Source organism: Chelon labrosus, assembly GCF_963514085.1.
Source record: "Chelon labrosus genome assembly, chromosome: 3".
NCBI classification, from domain to species: Eukaryota; Metazoa; Chordata; class Actinopteri; order Mugiliformes; family Mugilidae; genus Chelon; species Chelon labrosus.
In genome coordinates, this window is record NC_140339.1 from 14,837,969 (window position 1) to 14,857,636 (window position 19,668).

The window sequence follows — 19,668 nt, forward strand, 5'->3', positions numbered from 1 at the left end:
CCACCAAACCGAGATTGGAAATCTAATTTAAATTTATGCAAAACATAGGATTACACACACAAAGCATTGTAGGAAACATTTAAAGCAACCCTTTGGTGTGAAATATGATTCCTCAATGCCCATCTGTTTAACTAAAATGGCTGTGCTAAAATAGGTTGTTGGGTTTGTTATGTTTGTAGGCATGAGAAGTGGACTACCCATTGCGTGTATTTCAAGATGTATGTCCTAGTGTCTCTAAAAGATTTAAAAAAGTGTCTGAGCTGGTAAATAATTCCCATTCTGTCTGTCTCCCCACCAGAGTGCCCAGAGAAGTGTGTGCGGCAAGCGTGCACATCAGACGGCGAGTGCTGCCACCCTCAGTGTCTGGGCAGCTGCACAGTCCCTGATAGTGACACAGCATGTGCCGCATGTGTGCATTACTACCACGAAGGGCGCTGCGTGGCCGATTGCCCTCCGGGTACCTACAAGTTCGAGGGCTGGCGCTGCATCAGCGCTGAACTTTGCTCCAAAGTCCACCATCCTGACTATGACAGCTTCATCATCCATGGAGGAGAGTGCATGTCTGAATGCCCATCTGGTTACAAGCGTACTTCACCCAACAGGTGAGCCTGAGCTGCAGTTTCCTCTGAAGCAGCATGTCAGTGAGCCACAGGGTGGAGGTTTCTTCACTGTTGGCCTCCCAGTTTCACTCACTTCTGTTAGGTGCTGTAATAAAGAGCAGTTAGTTTAGAAGCAACCACTCGCCATTAGTCTCTGGTGAGTAACATAATAAAAGTCACTGGTTAAATCCTGGGTTTTTTCCTAGCTCCACTTTAGCTGCTTCTGTGAAACGCTGACGTAAAATATTTCGGGGACAGGAATAAAAAGCAAAAGGTCAAGGGAAAGCTAAAAGGAGTTTACTGAATGTATGTTCATCAGTAAAATGACACTCTACATTTACCGACACCTGCCTCTCTCCATCTGTCTCCGTCTGTCTCCAGTATGTTCTGCACAGCCTGTGACGGTCTTTGTGATAAAGAGTGTGACGAGAAGGTCATCGACTCCATGGATGCTGCTCAGTCTCTCAAAGGCTGCACTGTTATCAAAGGCAACCTGCATATCAAAATCCGTAGAGGCCGTAAGTACTGCAGTGTAACACAGCAACGTTACAGTTACTAGTAATCCCAGATTTCCCAGTCTGGTAATGTCAGATGGGAATTCTATAATTTGACAATATTTCATAACATTTCTCTGTTCAGATAGAAAAATGCAGATTATTTATGATATACGTTATTGCAATAACTTAAATAATTTTTAATGGGCAAAATGATACCACATCACTGTTAAAAACGTATGCATGTATGAGTTCAACAGGTTACATGGCATTATCTATAAAAGCAAGGGTTACACTACAGTTAACCATAATAGTAATATGAACCTAGCAACGGTTAGGTAAAATGAGTAATAACAGTTGTGTTTGTGTCTGTCTGTGTGTGTCTGTGTGTGTTTAGACAACATGGTGGCGGAGCTGGAGAGTTTCACAGGTTTAATCCAGAAGGTGACGGGTTATGTGCAGATCTCACACTCTCACACTCTGAGCTCCCTGGCCTTCCTCCGCAGCCTCAGACAAATCGATGGAGAAAACCTTCAGGACGAGTAGGATCACACACACCGTTCACAACAAGCATGCACGCACAATTTCATCCCCACAGACTGACAGTGGGGACTGATGTTGATTGACTGATGTCAGTCTACTCTTCCCCTTTCATAGAGGACTCTCGTGAACAGTACGCACCCAAAGTCAGAGACTACTAACTACACAGCTAAAGTAAAAGACTGATAACTACGCAGCTAAAGTTAAAGACTGCTAACTACACAGCTAAAATGAAGAAAGACTGCTAATTCCACAGCTAAAGTCAAAGACTGCTAACTACACAGCTAAAGTCAAAAACCGCTAATTCCACATCTAAAGGCAAAGACTGCTAACTACACAGCTAAAGTTAAAGACTGCTAACTACACAGCTAAAGTTAAAAACTGATAATTCCACAGCTAAAGTTAAAGACTGCTAACTACACAGCTAAAGTTAAAGACTGCTAACTACACAGCTAAAGTCAAAAACCGCTAATTCCACTTCTAAAGTTAAAGACTGCTAACTACACAGCTAAAGTTAAAAACTGATAATTCCACAGCTAAAGTTAAAGACTGCTAACTACACAGCTAAAGTTAAAGACTGCTAACTACACAGCTAAAGTTAAAGACTGCTAACTACAGAGCTAAAGTTAAAAACCGCTAACTACACAGCTAAAGTTAAAGACTGCTAACTACACAGCTAAAGTTAAAGACTGCTAACTACACAGCTAAAGTTAAAAACCGCTAACTATACAGCTAAAGTTAAAGAATGCTAACTACACAGCTAAAGTTAAAAAACGCTAATTATACGGCTAAAGTTAAAGAAAGACTGCTAACTACACATCTATAGTTAAAACACGCTAACTACACAGCTAAAATCAAAGAATGCTAACTACACAGCTAAAGTTAAAGAATACTTACTAACTACACAGCTAAAATCAAAGACTGCTAACTACACAGCTAAAATCGAAGACTGCTAACTACACAGCTAAAGTTAAAACCCGCTAACTACACAGCTAAAATCGAAGACTGCTAACTACACAGCTATAGTTAAAAAACGCTAACTAAATAGCTGAACTTCACAGCCAAAGTGAAAGCCTGCTAACTACGTAGCTAAAGTTAGAGAAAGAATGATAATGACCCAACTAAAGACATTACAGTATATCAAGTGAATGTTATCTTAAAGCTAAATGTGCTAATATTGATCTTGATATAAACATAACTGTGCTTGTTTTCGTTTTAGAATAAGGAGTGAGAGGATACAGTTTATGGTGGATATTGCCTTTTAAGGGCAAAATATGAATGTATTTATATTGCTGCTGTACTTTGTTGTGCTAATGACATTTGGCACTGTTTATTCTCTGAGTGCCTGTTGCTGTGAGTTGTCGTACTAACTAAGCAAAGTAATTGTGCAGTGATGTTTTTGTATCATGGCTAGCCAAGGTCATCACAGAAAAGGAAATTAAAGTGTGTTTAGACTGTATAGGTACAAACTGGAAAGTTTAAAAACTCACTTGAGAATCTTTTTTTTTTTTTTTTTAACTGAGAGGAGCTAACGGCCCGTGCCCCCCTTTTTGTATTATAATGCAGCACAACCTTCAACTGTCCCAGGAAAGGTTTTCTCAGGGTCATATAAAGGCCTTCACTCCTTCCTTTGGCTGTTTATCTTTGAGTTCACAGGAATCTCACTGTCCCAAGGCCCACATTGCAGTCATTCCTTGATGTCTGTGTGTTACCCAGTGACTCATAAAATCTCCTTTCCAGCACAAAAAAAAACAGCCTCTGGTTAATCGGATTTTCCAGGTGACTTTTATCCCACCGTCAAGCAGTCCTCTTTTCAGTCTAACTGGGTCCTTAATGCTCCAGCTGAAAATAAAGATCTACTGTGAAGAGTAGAACAGCGACATTGTGTTCAATTAGCATAGCTTCACCTTGTAGAAAGGGGACTAGTGGGTAGGTTATGGAGTTTTCCATTACACCCAAAATTCGACATCGTCATTGCAAAAGTTGGCTTTTAGCATGACATGACTATAAACACAACCCACTGACAAACATACTGTACATGAATGAATGTAGCATAGTGTTAACCATCATTCATTCATCTTCTCTCTTTTATTCTTCCCTCCAGCATGTACGCCTTCTCAGCATTCGACAACCAGCAGCTCCAGTATCTTTGGGACTGGAAGCAGCACAACCTCACAATCAAAACAGGAAAGCTGTTCTTCAGAGCTAACCCCAAGCTCTGCATGTCTGAGATCCGCAAAATGTGGGAGAAGACGGGCATCAAGAGCCGCTTTGATGAGACAGTCTTTCGAAACAACGGGGACAGAGCCAGCTGTAAGGGTCAAACTGAGTTACATTTCAAAACCACAAACAAACTGCATTGCTTCATGCAGTTAATGTGAAGAAGTTACTTAAGTTTCAGTCAGTTTGCAGACACCTCTTCTGGATTGGATGTTGTTCTGCATCATACTGTATGTCACTAAATTGCTGCACGTTTTTAACACACAGGTGAAAGCACTATCCTGAAGTTCAAGTCCAACAGCACCAGCAGCACAAGGATCAAACTGACATGGCAGCGCTACCGGCCCCCCGACTACAGGGACCTTATCAGCTTTATTGTCTACTACAAGGAGGCGTACGTTTTTCAGAATAACCTCTCTTGTTATCTGCTTCTTTTCCCAGCTTCACTAATAATGAACAGAGATGGATACTTAAACTACCCTCAATTATCAATCCACTTGTTTAAAGGCAGTATCTAATGGAAACTCACTATCAGACTGATTAACTGCTGTGTAAATATACAGAACAAAAAGAACACCACATTTTACAAAGTTGACTTTATTAGCGATATAGGGTATGTACAACACATGAGAAACGCAGCATTTTTAACTTCAAACTCAACCTCTTCAATTATGTTTCGTACTGTACAACACGGGCAAAAGGTTAATGGGGAATTATTAACCTCGTGCTCTGTACTGCTTTCTTCCAGACCCTACCAGAACATCACAGAGTTCGAGGGGCAGGATGGCTGCGGCTCCAACAGCTGGAATATGGTGGATGTGGAGCTGAGGCCAGACAAGGATTTGGACCCCGGCGTTCTGCTGTCTAACCTGAAGCCGTGGACGCAGTATGCTGTCTTTGTTAAAGCTATCACGCTCATGGTGGAGGACAAACATATGCCGGGTGCCAAGAGCAAGGTGGTCTACATCCGCACCAGCCCCTCAGGTAAACACAGTGGTAGCATAGATCAGAGGTTTCAGTCTGGATTCTGACAGCTTAGACTAATTAATTAATCCGTTAAATTGCCCAGAGCGGTGTAAGGCGTCTGTTTTCAACCTACATAAGTGTCCAGGAAGCCCAGAGGTAATTCCTAAATTTGGTTTAAAAGAGACAGAGGTCTGGTGTAGATGTGACACAGTAAAGGAGGAGGAATCAACAGTAGTTGTTAGGCTTTTGCAGATACTTGAAAATCGTATGTTTCACGTCACTTTTTTTCATTCACAAATACTCAAAATCAAAGACATGTGTTCATTCATCCAGCTCTAGCTACACAGTACACACTTAGAGGGGTGAGAGTTCTTACTGCTACAAGATGGAAAGACAGTATAGGCCACTATTTCTGTTTATAAAGGCACAATCAGAAGACAAGCAAGAAAACATGTGTTTTGTCCCGCTTCTGGTAACAGCATTGCAGATGTTCTCCACTGTCACCATGTGTTTACCCACTTTTGCTACAAATACAGCGTATTGTTAGCCAATACCAGTCAAATTATGGTTTATGGTGGAAAGCTGGTCTGGAGTCGCTCCATTGGGAACTGATTATGTTCTGGCAAAGATCTTCCCGGCCAATCAAATCGTTTTGGGCTGGTTTTATGAGGTGATGGACAGAAGAGTAACGACGGCGTAGTCATGCACGTCTTCTGTGCGCCAAGGAGCTGAATTTGTTTAACAAAATGACTGATTGGTTGGTTGATTTTTCTGTGTATTTAAACACGGCTCTTTGACAGAATCTAAATGGCGTGTTACAAGACTCGTATTCTGATAAGAACCAAGTCTGACTTTGTTAGGATAGTGTACTGTAGCATATAGCTCAACGGTATATCATCAGATTGGAACCTGACACATTCAAATAAAAGGAGTGAGGTGACCCCACCGGCACAAGGCATCTTTCTCAGCTCGGCTGACTCCTTGACAAGTTGTTGTGACTGGCCGCAGGTGGCTTGCACTATGCACGGGTATAGTGTATTCTGTTTCTGTGTATTCTGTGTCACGTTTTTATAACATTGATCATAACTTCAGGATTTCTAAATAGCATAGCAGACCTTAACACTGTGATACCAGACTCCGACATTTCCTGTTTATATTACTAATTGATTTGCAAACGTCTGAATCTCAGCAAAACATATTGTAAGAAGATGAGAGGAAGACAGTTTGAAATAAACACAGCTGCAACGAGACACGCAGAGAAACTATTGTATAAAAACTGTAAAATAATTGGATGAAACGGAAGACAGCATTAAATAAATCCAGCTGCAGTATAAAGACATAGCACTGCTGTGATGTCAGAGGATCACATCTGCATTGGCAGACTGTTCATCCCAGCTTGAAGGGTTTCCTAACAGTTGTTTTTGTCTCTCTCTCTCTCTCTCTCTCTCTCAGCACCCTCCATGCCTCAGGATGTCCGAGTCTATTCGAACTCCTCTACTCAGCTGGTGGTACGCTGGTCGCCCCCTGTCTCGCCAAATGGGAACCAGACTTACTATTTAGTAAGATGGCAGCAGCAAGCAGAAGACAGAGAGCTGTATCAGCACAACTACTGCTCTAAAGGTATCCAGCGCACATTTCCACACCCATCATTACTGTGAGTAGTTTAGGGCAAGCGGAGTACACAGGCTAGAAAACACATCCTTCTCTTTGTCCTTCAGAGCTCAAGATCCCCATAAGGGTTGCTGCAATAGGTGTGGGAGATCAAGAAGACGACACCAAGCCTACTAAACCAGACCCTGATGGGGCAGATAAAGGCCCCTGTTGCCCCTGCCCCAAATCAGAAGAGGACCAGAAGGCCGAAGCTGATGACGCCTCCTACCGAAAAGTCTTTGAAAACTTCTTGCACAACTCCATTTTTACACCAAGGTAATCTACCCGACCTCATTATTATACTTTGCGGTACAGGTTTGGATCAGCCATGGCAGTCTTTAACTTCACTTTTAACCCCTTTTGTCTACTCAAATAATTAAGTCCCCATACAATTTTATTTGTGAGCAATATTTTAGGTAAACTTCTTAAACTTAATCTTAAACAGACATAAACAGACATAATTATGAATAGTTCTCAAAACAACACAACCCTTTGAGGCGTAATCACACAGTCACTTAATTATTTTTTTCCTTACATGCACACACAGAGAGGCTTTGCTGAGGAAGAAGGAAGGGATGGATGTATTGTGTATCCATCTAAAGATAAACATCAGGTGTCATTACAAGTCTTAGTCCAAACCCTGACAGAACTAATATTCATGCTGCCTTGTCTGTATCTCTCTTCCTGTGGCTGTTACACACACTTTTGTTCTCTAGTGTGTTACAGTTGTCACATAAGGAAACATTGCCCATTTGCAGTAAGAGAAATATATTTAAGGATTAAATATCAAACCCCTTCTGGCAAATGTGGTGCAAACTGTGGTAGCAGTGGGTTTGGTATATAACATTGTTTTGCTTATAAGAGTTCAATTGCAAAAAAATCATTGAAGCTGTTCTTTTATTCTGTTGAGAATTAGAGGATGCAAAAATGTCAATGAAAACAAATCAGATCACACAAAAACTCAAAGGTTGAGCAAAGAAAGATCACCAGTTACTCACACAGCAGAACACACAAACAACTTGTGGCAGTCATATCTTGTGATTCATTTTTGCAGCCATGTTAAAGGTACCAGTGACATGCTATTCATACTCCAACCAACCTCAAACTGTGCTTTTTCATCCTCCACCATTCTTGCATCTCCAGGCCACCAGATCGTCGTCGCAGAGATCTTTTTGGCGTCGCCAACTCCACTAACTCCCGTCGCACCCGGCTGCACGCCAACAGCAGTGTTATCCCTCCTCTCCAAGCTGGTAACGGCAGCGCTGCCGATCTGGAGCCGGCCGACCGAGAGTTTGACTTCATGGAGCAATCAGTGACAGAACGTGAGCTGCAAATCTCTGGCCTGAAGCCCTTCACAGTTTACCGCATCGACATCCATGCGTGCAATCGTCAGGTCCAACGCTGCAGCGCTGCTGAGTTTGTCTTCTCCAGGACCAAGCCTGCAGGTTAGTGGACAAACAATCTGTCTCCGAACATGTAATTAATAGTATTTGACTGCCGCTGGAGTGTGTAATGAAACGCAGCCAAAGGAAGCGGCTGAATTTTAGGATTTACTAGTTGCTTAAGCAAGTGAAAGATGTACCGAATAGACATGACTGGAGTATGCATCTAACCTGTGATTTCTGTGGTAACCATAGTGATCTGTTGTGCTTGTGGTTCTTCAGAAAAAGCTGACGACATCCCGGGCAAGGTGACCTGGGAGGGCCATGAGGACTGGGTGTTCCTGCGGTGGCCAGAGCCACGTCACCCTAATGGGCTCATCCTCATGTATGAGATCAAGTTTAAACTGGCCACTGAGGTAGGACATCTGGATATATACATGCTATCTCACTGAGCTTTTGCTGGTTTTGACAAGCACTGGGAACCCAAAACATAAATTTGAAGAGTCATAATTCTTTGCAAGACGTTGATTATTAAGGCTAACCATATGTGATGTAATGTTGGCCAATCCCTTTGTCTGCCAGTAATTTTACGGGAAGTCAGTGTCTGCTTCATGCATACTTTTAGCACAGCATCATATATATTACATTAAATTCATTTAAAATTGTTCCATGCTACATACTGTCCAAGAAATTGAGTTTTTGTGCTTTAATTGAAATTCTAAAAGCAGACCAATTCACTGACTAATTACTGGATTCAACATTAAAGTGTGACCTAACAGCCTAAAGATGCACAGTAGATCTTGACACAAACACATGTGATGTGCAACGCGTATATTCTCCCTTTAAATGCAGAACAGAATAAACGAGTAAACAAGAGTGAAATTTTAGAAATCCAGAAAAAAAAATGTAAAAAGCAGCCGCTTCTTAAAAATGGCAACAGTTGGTCTCATAAGTACATGTTGACCAAGCAGCTTGTCCCACTGACCAGACCCTTATTTCTTAATTGGGAGGCAGAATGGGCCTGGCACTGTAAACCAATTCTTACTGTTTATTACACAGTACAAATTGAAAGCAGCAGGCCCTTGGCTGTTTGATTTGGATGTTGTAAGACTTAGCCCATAACACGCTGTTTTTGTCTGTGTGTGTCAGACCGAGAAGCACGAGTGTGTATCTGGTCAAATGTATCAGGCCCAGCGAGGTGTGCGACTGTCCAACCTCAGTCCAGGAAACTACTCGGTCAGAGTGAGAGCCACGTCACTGGCTGGCAACGGCTCTTGGACGCAGTCCTCGGACTTCTATGTGGCAGAACGTAAGACGCACACTGCCGAATATTATCAGCTCGCTTCTCTGTTTTTGTGCCTGTACACCTTCAAATGTAATAGTTAGATTAATCAAAGTCTTCGACCCAACAGGAGATGAAAACATCCTCTACGCTATGATCTTCGTTCCAGTCGCCATAATCTTCCTCATCTGCATTCTGGCTGCCATGCTGGTTGTCTTCAACAGAAAAAGGTGTGTTCACTGCAAATATTTTATCGCATGCAAATGTGTTGATGCAAAATTAAATTGCATACATCAAACAGGATGCAGAATATAACCTAAAATATAACTTGTATTGTAATAGAAAAACCAAACCATCTGTTCCTCATTTTCTACACTTAAACAACTTTCTTATAGTTTGAGTGCTCACATTAAGATCTAGACTGAGTTGCAAACAACGTGCAGACCAAAGAAAAATGTTAAGTGGAAAATAAAGCTAGAATTTGCTCAGTTAGGTGATTGTATTGATTCTTGTATCGTTTGGGTAAATGTGGGTAAATGTCAGTAAATGTCAGAACGTTACCTTGAATAAAACCGAAGCTTATGAGTTCAAAATTGAACTGTAGAAAACAACTGACAGTACACTATGTAATGAGTACCTGCAAAATTTCAGCAACACATGTGAAAAAGTCATCTAAGGGGAATCAATATTTGTACGGCTCCAGATAGCTCTCGCACTGAAGTATTTCTGTGTTGTGTTTGGAAGCTAAAACAGTGATATGTATGATTATACACCACGCAGATCCCAAAACTATCCTTGTGGTGTGTGTGTGTGTGAAAATTGTATGTTTGTCAACACTTCTGTTTTTGTCTTGGTCAGAAACAGTGACCGGCTTGGAAATGGAGTCTTGTACGCCTCAGTCAACCCCGAGTACTTCAGCGCTGCAGAGAGTGAGTGACGTCTGTGTGTGAGCAGTCGAAACGATCTTTCAAGGTGCAGATGTCTTTATTAAGACGGAAATACTTCTTTTCTGTGCAGTGTATGTACCTGATGAGTGGGAGGTGGCTCGGGAGAAGATCTCCCTGAGTCGCGAGCTCGGCCAGGGGTCGTTTGGCATGGTGTACGAGGGCGTGGCGAAGGGCGTGGTCAAGGATGAACCGGAGATGCGTGTCGCCATCAAGACGGTCAACGAGTCGGCGAGCATGAGGGAGCGGATCGAGTTTCTCAATGAAGCCTCTGTTATGAAGGAGTTCAACTGTCACCACGTGGTATGTATGCACACAAACATTAGGATGTCCTGTACACATCATACTTCATGTAACAAGTGTGTAAGTCGCTCAGTCATTGTGTGGTGGTAATGTGGCGTCATGCGTTTGTTGCAGGTTCGTCTCCTGGGAGTGGTCTCTCAGGGTCAGCCCACCCTGGTCATCATGGAGCTGATGACGAGAGGAGACCTCAAGAGTTACTTGCGCTCCCTGCGACCTAAAGAGGTAGTGGTTGGTTGTCAAACAGTTGTGTAATAAATTAGATGGTTCGGGATCAATTTCCTGCTGCAGAATGAATTTGGGCTCTCTGATAGTAACATATGACCTAAACAGGTGACATTCACCACCCTGAAACCTCTTCAGATGCATTTACCGGCCAAACACACGAGTATTCAGCAAAGTGAGTATCCTGCAGCTGTAACTTCTTCTGTCTCGTCTGTGCGTCTGCAGCAGCAATGGTCGAGCCTGTCTCTCCCTCCCCTGAAGAAGATGCTTCAGATGGCAGGGCAGATCGCCGACGGCATGGCTTACCTCAACGCCAACAAGTTTGTCCACCGAGATCTGGCAGCCAGAAACTGCATGGTGGCCGAGGACTTCACCGTTAAGATTGGAGGTAAAATAATAAATAAAAAAGTCTAAACGGGCAAAAATAAGCAAATTAAAACTGGCTACGTGTAAGTCCCTCCATAAATAAACGTCGCAGCATGTGGCCTGTCAGAAGTGCCTGAAAGTTGGAAACATGCAGGCTAATTTTGGAGAAGTGGTGAAGTCATCAGGGTAGCCTTAATTCTAGTAAAGGGAAACCCTCAAGTTTATTTTATATGACAGAACTATGACTGTGTGACATCTTGGAGCCACAGCATCATCTAGGCAATAATAGTTACAGTGATTATAGTAGACAATAAGAGGCTGACATTATTAAATGTCTTTAACACTCTTATAGGAATTATGATTACCTTTGGGTCTGCTGTTTAAAACCACTGGAACCATCTTAATCAGATGCAGTGAATGTTTTTATTGCTTCAGTTCCTCCTCGTTTATGTACGTGTTTGTGTGTCTGTGTAGATTTTGGCATGACCAGAGACATCTATGAGACCGATTACTATCGCAAAGGCGGTAAAGGTTTGCTCCCTGTCCGCTGGATGTCACCCGAGTCTCTCAAGGACGGAGTCTTCACCACCAACTCGGATGTCTGGTAAGCAGGTGCACACAAACAAATACACATGGTGGCTGCGTTTTCTGCGAGTACTGCTTCCAAAAAATATGTTATGAATATCATAAAAATAATGGAATACACATTTCTTTGTCCCGCCCCCCTTCTTCCTTTGTAGGTCATTTGGGGTTGTATTGTGGGAGATTGCTACTCTGGCAGAGCAGCCGTATCAAGGTCTGTCCAATGAACAAGTGCTTCGCTTTGTCATGGAGGGAGGACTGCTGGAGAAACCACAGAACTGTCCTGACATGCTGTAAGACACGTACACACTTATACACCACTCTGCAGCTTTACACATCATGCTCCCATCTTCCTGCCAGTCTGATTACCGTGTTTCACTCTACTCAGCTGGTTAGTTGTAAGTGGCTACTGCATATTCAGAAATGAAGCAGCACAGCTGCTCTTTAGTCTGTTCTCTCTGGGATTTCTAAACCTCAGTTTGCCTCGATTGCATCCAGGGCCCGTCTGTTTGTCACTGTGGGCTCTGGTGTTCTCCGTGATGTGTTTGTTCTTAATATGAAACAGCAGCCCAAGTATAAATCCACACGGACTTGAGAGCGTGACAGACAAATTTGGCCCCCAATCAGACAGTTTGAGGAAGCATCACATGGCGAAGTCATGAGGAGACCAAATGTGAAGTCACTGAGTTTGTTCCTTTCTCACAGCAGTGATTTCAGATGAACATTGTTCCTGAGCGTATCTAGGAAAATGCACTCACATTACATGCAGCGTGGGTATTTCTATGCTAATCATGTTCAGTGCTGTGCAAGTTACAGGAAATAATAAGTAATAAGGTGCAGTTTTCTTATTAATACACACATAGGTAGATTATTTTAGTGTTGCTGTGACAGTGTGGGTCAAGACAGCTGTCAAATTGTTTCTGTTTGTATCCATTATCACTAGGATGAAAAGTAGTGCAGCAGTAAAACATGTTTTTCTAATTAGTTGTCTGGATGTAGCTGACTCAGCTGTTGTCATAGGTTGCATGTTGTCGACAACATACATGGCCATTACTCTGTTTAGTTGCATCTGGCTCGCTGACTGTTCCTAAGATTGAATTTACAAGCCTGTTTACTTCGCATCTACCCAGAGACTAGGGCCCCTTTCAGATCTTGCATTAAGATTGTAAAGTACCGGTGTGAACACACACTAAAGACGCATTTGACAGATCTGATCTCTGGCCACATTCAGAGGTGGTCTGGGTCGCATCTGTCCGAATGTGTCTTTATTCCTTTGATGGAGTGAACGCACAGTCCGTTCTGAGTCGCATTAAAGACTGCCTATACTGTACAGGGTCACTCTTGTGTCAGTGGAGTTTTAAATGATCGCCTGAAAAGGAAAAAAACACCTTAAATGATGTCTGTTCCTTAGTAATGAGAGCCTTTTTAAATACTCTGTCCTTGTAGCAGTTGCCTAACTAAAAAAATAAATAAATTGAAGCAAGAATGAACAAATAAAAGTATTTAATGTGAGTGTAGTTCTGTCATTAAATAACGTATCAGCATGTGGTTAATTATTGATGCGGTTGTGTTGATGTATGAGGAGCCGTGTGTGGTTAAGTTACATATTTCTTCAATCAACGATGTCTTTATTTACCTTTATTACCAGAGATTACAGTGCGTATAGACACTTCCAGGGTTGGAGTAATAATCTGAGTTTTGTTCAGGTCTAACTAACATCAGGGTGGAGATCAATAAATAATAACTTGCGAAGCCAAAGTCATGACGCACACACATAAACCAGCACTGCTCTCAGCTCTGGAGCAGCGGTAGTGATCCATCAGAGACAGCCTCTGTTAAACTTTTCTACTGCGCCCCACCCCAAATTATGTCGGGGTTCATTTATATACAGAGCGCGAAACTGTGATCAGATTTGGAGGGCTGGCCAGAAGTGCATTTTAATGCCAAGTGTGAACACATTTGGCATTAAAATGGTCACTTGGTATTAGATAGCCCAGATTGTATCTTAATGCTAAGTCTGAATGGGGCCTAAGGGTGCTTTAGATTTTGAAAGGTGTCACCTTTTAAATGCATACACAGTTTCCTTTGTGAGAAATATCATTCAGCCCAAGATCTAGTCATTTTATTGGCTAGGCTAACATTTGTCATAGCCACGTTGTTGACACACAAACAAGTAAGTTGTACAGTCTTTATCTATCACCATTTTTACCCACATGGCTGTTTGGTTCCTTTTATTTGAAATAAATGAGTTTGCTGAAGAAAGCATCTGCTACATTTGATGTAACAGACATGTCAGGCTTGTTTGTTACATCTGGCTTGATGTAGAGCTCTCTGCGCTGGGTCCTGGTGAAAGCTGCATCAGCTCTGCTTCATAAACAAGAAGCAGGAGGGGGTTCATACAGCCGTTTTAGCAACAGAAAGCAAACATTTGGCAAAAGTAAATATTGGCTGTTCGGTAGGAAAGCACAGTTCCCTTGGATAGAGTCATTACTACAGGAGGGCATGTTGTTGATGAAGACTGAGCTAACCTGTGTGTGTGTGCTTGTGTGTGCAGGTTTGAGCTAATGCGAATGTGTTGGCAGTACAACCCTAAGATGCGTCCATCCTTTGTGGAGATCATCAGCAGCGTAAAGGATGAGCTGGAGCCGTCTTTCAGAGAGGTTAGTTTTTTCTACAGCGCCGATAACAAGCCGGCCGACGCGCCTCAGCTCCACCTGGACAAGCTGGACGACCTGGACAACATGGATGCCATTCCTCTGGAACCCCCTACTTCCACACAGACACAGCAAACCCCAGCCCCTCAACAGACTCCCCCCTCCCCGAGCTCAGAAGCCCCACCCGCCCCATCACTAACCCCCAGCTCCCCTTCTTCTCCCTGCACGTCGAGCGCTGCCATGGACAAGCAGCCCTCTGGCCAGCAGGCGGCCAATGGGCTGTCGGGGACGGGCCTCGCGGCAGGGTCAGGTCTCGGGACGGGCTCAGGCGTCCCGATGCGGCCGTCTCTTGACGAACTGCCGCCGTACGCTCACATGAACGGAGGACGCAAAAACGAGCGCACCATGCCTCTTCCACAGTCCTCTGCCTGCTGATCGGACAAACGCACCCACCAGACTGCAAACCCTCCACCTACTGCCTGCAGAACCAGACGTCTCAGTGGGTGTTTTTTTTCTTTTTTTTCGTGGCTACTCAGTGAGAAGCAAAGACTCGCCGGAAGGTGGTGGTAGTAGTAGTCCATGTTCTGCTGTATCTCCACACACTTTTTTTTTTTTATGTTATTCTAGTTTTGGTTTCTACCAGCTGGCTGTCAGATGTGACACTGCCCTTGCTGCTGAGTGGGACGACACAAAAAAACAAAGACAAAAAAACGGAAAGGAAAAAAAAAACAACTAAAAATCATTCGGGAGAGCTCTCTCTCTCTCTCTCTCTCTGTTTATGGCTGAACTTATTTTATAAATCGTTGTTTGTTACTTTTTTACATGTATTTCCAAATGGGAAAAGAAAATGTGTAGGCCTTTATAAAATGACCGGCGTTTTGTTTCGCTTTTGAACGGGCATTATGGTGAAAATGTTAAGCATATCTAATGAAGAAGAAGCACTTCAGAGAGGTCTCCGTCGGTCGTTCGGCAGTCTGGTTGCTCTGCTCTGCAGGCCGGGTGTCAGCGTAATGCCGGGTCAACAGCCGATCCGCTGAAACTAAGCAGAGGGAGAAAGGTAAACTCTGCCAAATTTATTGCCAAAACTCTTCTCTTTGTCAGATTCTCTCTTCTTGCCCTGTAATTCTCCAACACGCCATGTTGACAGTGAGAGATAACAAAGCACTTTGATCTGCTATCACTCCGTTTTCAGAGGGATATCCTCCACCACACTCCCACACTATCTGCAGTCACTGTCAGGTTGACGCCGTAGACTCGCTCCATCGATTTATCTGAAATTGAGCCACATCTTCTCACAAAGTGCTGTTTCGTTATGGTTAAACCGCCAAATAGTCAATAAAGAAGCAAAAAAAGAAAAAAAAAAAGAAAAACAAAAGCAAGGACTGCGGGGGGAAACGGCGTGAAGAGTCTCTGAAAGTCTCTCAGTCGTGTTCCTCTCCAAGTTCAGAGGCGTCCCTGTTGTGTACAAACAGGTATTTTTTTAGACGAGTCATTAGTCTCCAACATTTACAACATCTCTATGTGGACAGAGCATTTATGTACACACCCGTTGTTTGTGTCACTTTTCTAACTTTTATACAGTTGGAGACATTCATCATGTACAGAACAAAGCTGCTATTCCTTATTTCTCTTGTGGTTGTAATATAGTCACTATCTATATATTAAAAAGAGAAAAACTCCTTCAGGTCGGGTCTACGAACGTTTCCACTACAGTCCATTTTTTTTAATGCTTGTAATTGTGAAAAGTGTATCTGAGCTGGTTTCGTTTCTGTGTTTGCGTTAAAAGGTACGACAATTTTGCCTTGTGTTTTTGACACACCGGTAACTTCTCCTCCCGTCTGATTAGAGGACAGTGTTGGTGACCATCGCGTTCTCTCGGGACCCATTGACATCTGTCCTCTAGGGTTTGGACTGAGTCCGCCTCTGCCCGTCATCACTCAGAGGCTGGGCGTCCCAACTAAATCTCAGGTCAAAGAGAAAAGTGAAATCCTTTTCTACTTTTCCTCGTTTGTCTTTTTTTTGTGCTGTCATACCCATAGACTTCCAGTCTGGTGTGTGTGTGTGTGTGTTAAACCTCTGTCTGATTCTACAGCCCTCTGACCCTTAATGCTTTTTTTCTTTGTTAAATCAAGAGTGGTGTTTATCACAGCAGCCTGAAACATGAAGGGGCCTCGGTCAGTTTTTGATTGGACCTAGCACATTCTGTGGAGCCCAAATACTAACAAAATACTGATATCAGACAAAATCTAAAGTTATTTACATTTACAATAACCTCCCACAAGTTGGTATAAAACAGAAAGCTTTTCTTTTTTCTTTCCATCAGAATAAATCAGCCGTTTCCAGTTTATATCCAGCTACTGGCTCATTTAATATTTATACTTCTTAGTTATCATTTTCTGGAGCAGCATTTGTTCATGTATCTGTTCTCTATTGTCTTCAGGCAGCATTTGTTTGGATCCTTACAGCTAGGTAAGCTAAGCTAAGCTAACGTTCATCATAAAATGATGACATTATTATCAGTCATACTTTGAACTTTATGCTATTATAGCAACAGTTTCCGTTAGAGTTGATACTTCGAGCGTTAGCTAAAGCATTTTAGCTGGTGCAGATGTTTTGGCTAGATTTTGGTGGCTAATGCTAAAAAGTTATCTACCAACTATCGACATCTTTTTATTTTTTAATTTGTTCATTATGAGAAAAGATATATTACGGTACGCATTGCTGCAAAATCTGAAGGTAATAAAGCCCAAGATGTATTTTTATTCTAAACTTTGATGAAGACGAAGACAGCGAGCTAGCTAACTGAATTAGCATTAGCTAGTATTACAATGGTTTATATCCTAGCATATAAATAATAATCTACATAATTTGTTCATGGATTAGCTTGATGTGTACTGGGCGGCATGGTTTAAAAACGAATGTATTGGTAGCTAGCGGTTTTGTCATTAGCCTTCTGATAACTCAGTGACGTTAACACAAACAAAAACAAGGGACTTGGGTTTTCCTTCATTAATGTTCAATAGGAGAGCACAGACAAATTAAAACAAAACCAGGAGGAAGTTGAAAATTAAAATGGGTTAATGAAAAATATAAATATGTGTAAACTTTTGTTTTTACACTACATTTTTACTATTTAATTAACAATATTGTACAAATTCTGTTTTGTTTTTGACTCCACTGATGGCTTTTAGTGCATTTTGCTAGTTTCAGGGCTCCATGTGTTTGTGCTTCGCGATAACAATTGGGAAATACAAATTAGAACTTATTTGTTTACTGAAAGCGACTACATAACCCTGTCAGTAGGATCACATTTTCTTCTAATCATCCTCTCTCTGGAATCAAAGGTGGTTTTCTCACATATTATTTGTATTCACGTGTTTTTGGAAGATTTCTGAAGTTAAATTGGGCTGAGAGGTACGTGGAATTATCTTAAAGCATGGAGAGTTGTATCTCTTTAAACGTCTTAGGAACATTTAAGTTGTCACGGCTGACACTAAAAAGGATTCATAAGAGGAACAAATTTTTAAGGCTCTTATAAATGGAACCATTTGTTTGGGACTAACTAACTGGAGATTCCTGCGTTGACGCATTAAACACGCTCCTTTATCGAGGTTTACTGTAGAGACGCACCACCTTAATATTTGAAGTATGATCTGAGAGGACCACATGGGACACATATTTAAAGGCTCATTCACCTCAAAAGTGACATTTGGATTCCGTGCCCAGATGTTTCTTGATTATTTATGTTCATTATTTTGTGAAGTGTAAATCACTGTACAAACCCCCTCTACAAGATGTTTGTTTCTTTTCTTTTTTTTTTCTTTCCTCTGATATTTTGATGTTCTATTTTGGGGGAAGGTTTTGTTATTATTCCTTCAACCATCCATCTACCTCACTTTTCTTTTTTTTTTTTTTGTCTTTTTCAATTTATTTACGTGTACAGAAAAACAAAACATCTCATCTCTCGTTGTCCGGCTGTAATGACAATCTCACTGAGTGCTGTTAACATGGTCAAATTCAAACCACAAACCAAACCATCCTGGGGTGGGTCAGTGGGGGTCTTTTTTAGTTTTGCTTGGGGTTTGGCAGGCATGTATGACTCTCACAGACTCTCTAACCAGGTTTTCCAAGTTGTGGCTTTATTCATATCCGCATGCAAAAAAAAAGAAATGACATATCTCCTTACTTGCTTTGTACAACACACACACACACATAGTGTAAAGACTTTTATTTTTTATGGAAATATGTAAAGATAATACAGTGTAACATAATATAGACAAATATAACAGATGATAAAACTTTTAAATGTTGTTTCAGGTTGTACAAATGAAGTATTGACATGTGTCATTTCATCTTTGTTTGGCCCAGTTTTAACAGCTCTCCATCTGGAAATGATTGGCATGAAAAGGCACTGACTGAGTCTACCTGAAGGCCAGAGACGCACCTTAGAGGCTACCAGCCAGGGAACATTGTTGTAAATTATATTTGCCAGGACCACGCAATCTCAAACCCACTGAATATATTAGATGCTAATAAATTAAAACAAGTGTCGTTACTGTATCTTGTTTAAGCACGCTGACACCTGAGAAATGTGTTTAGAGGTACGTATATGCAGGACTGCAAGCCAACAGCAAGCCGGTGATCTGTGCGTCTCTTTGGGGAAGCTGGTTAATTTTCATCACAGCACACTTTATTTTTATTATTTTTATTTTTACGTTTTTGTCAATACCTGCTGCTTCAAGAATTTGGGTGCATAGACATGTTGATGAGAGTACCAGGTGTTTAGTTGTTCAAAGACCCTGTTTGACCTCAGAGAGAGCTAATGATCTGTGCCACACTAGTGCTTCTTCTTTATGGCAACATAAAACTCTTGAGATTTTATTTCGTACTGCCGTAACAGGACTATCGTTTCTGTCCTAACAAGGCAGTGATTTCATGCTGGGAGTCTCAGTGATACGGGTAGAGTCCTTTCACCCGGTCCAACCACAGCACACCAATCAGATCTGGGGGTCAGGATGGGTACGTTGGTGTTTGTGGTCTGATTTTTGCCTCATCTTTACCACTGGAACACCTCACGGAGCCGACATAAAATCAAACTTTTCTTCTTCTTTTTTTTTGTTTTGTTACATTGACGGTCAATTTGTTACCTATATTATGATGTGTGTAAATTATTCATAGCCTTCCAACTCTTGCGTTTCTATTGAAATGGTCTGTTAGACCGAGGTTTCAGTTTGGTTTTCTTTTGTACATGCTGTTGTAAGAAATCTTTCCTGTTATCAGTCGATTCTGAGTACTGACGAAAATGATTGGCTGAAGGAAAAGAGAATGTCTGTTTCTCTGATTCTTTTTTTTTTTTCTACATGAGATTTAAGATGAATAAAAAATGTATGCAAAGTGTTTGCTGTTTGTCTTTGTTGGGCAGTCACCGTCATTTGATCTACAGTGTAGTGTGTCAATGGAGGAA

At 41.8% G+C, this 19,668-nt stretch overlaps 1 protein-coding gene across 1 annotated transcript in view; it reads left to right on the forward strand.

Moving 5' to 3' along the window:
• The window catches only part of LOC311485639 (insulin-like growth factor 1 receptor), a 40,397-nt gene extending 20,798 nt beyond the window's left edge, over positions 1-19,599 (forward strand). The window contains exons 2-20 of the mRNA XM_084541181.1: positions 299-602; positions 981-1,117; positions 1,491-1,635; positions 3,738-3,946; positions 4,121-4,247; positions 4,602-4,837; positions 6,272-6,439; positions 6,538-6,745; positions 7,613-7,914; positions 8,134-8,267; positions 9,001-9,160; positions 9,264-9,363; positions 9,992-10,062; positions 10,151-10,380; positions 10,495-10,602; positions 10,828-10,990; positions 11,443-11,572; positions 11,709-11,843; positions 14,105-19,599. Of these exons, the coding sequence (XP_084397307.1) occupies positions 299-602; positions 981-1,117; positions 1,491-1,635; positions 3,738-3,946; positions 4,121-4,247; positions 4,602-4,837; positions 6,272-6,439; positions 6,538-6,745; positions 7,613-7,914; positions 8,134-8,267; positions 9,001-9,160; positions 9,264-9,363; positions 9,992-10,062; positions 10,151-10,380; positions 10,495-10,602; positions 10,828-10,990; positions 11,443-11,572; positions 11,709-11,843; positions 14,105-14,639 (3,602 nt within the window). The 3' untranslated portion in view covers positions 14,640-19,599. The remainder of the gene's footprint in view (positions 1-298; positions 603-980; positions 1,118-1,490; positions 1,636-3,737; positions 3,947-4,120; positions 4,248-4,601; positions 4,838-6,271; positions 6,440-6,537; positions 6,746-7,612; positions 7,915-8,133; positions 8,268-9,000; positions 9,161-9,263; positions 9,364-9,991; positions 10,063-10,150; positions 10,381-10,494; positions 10,603-10,827; positions 10,991-11,442; positions 11,573-11,708; positions 11,844-14,104) is intronic.
• Positions 19,600-19,668: the final 69 nt, after the last annotated feature.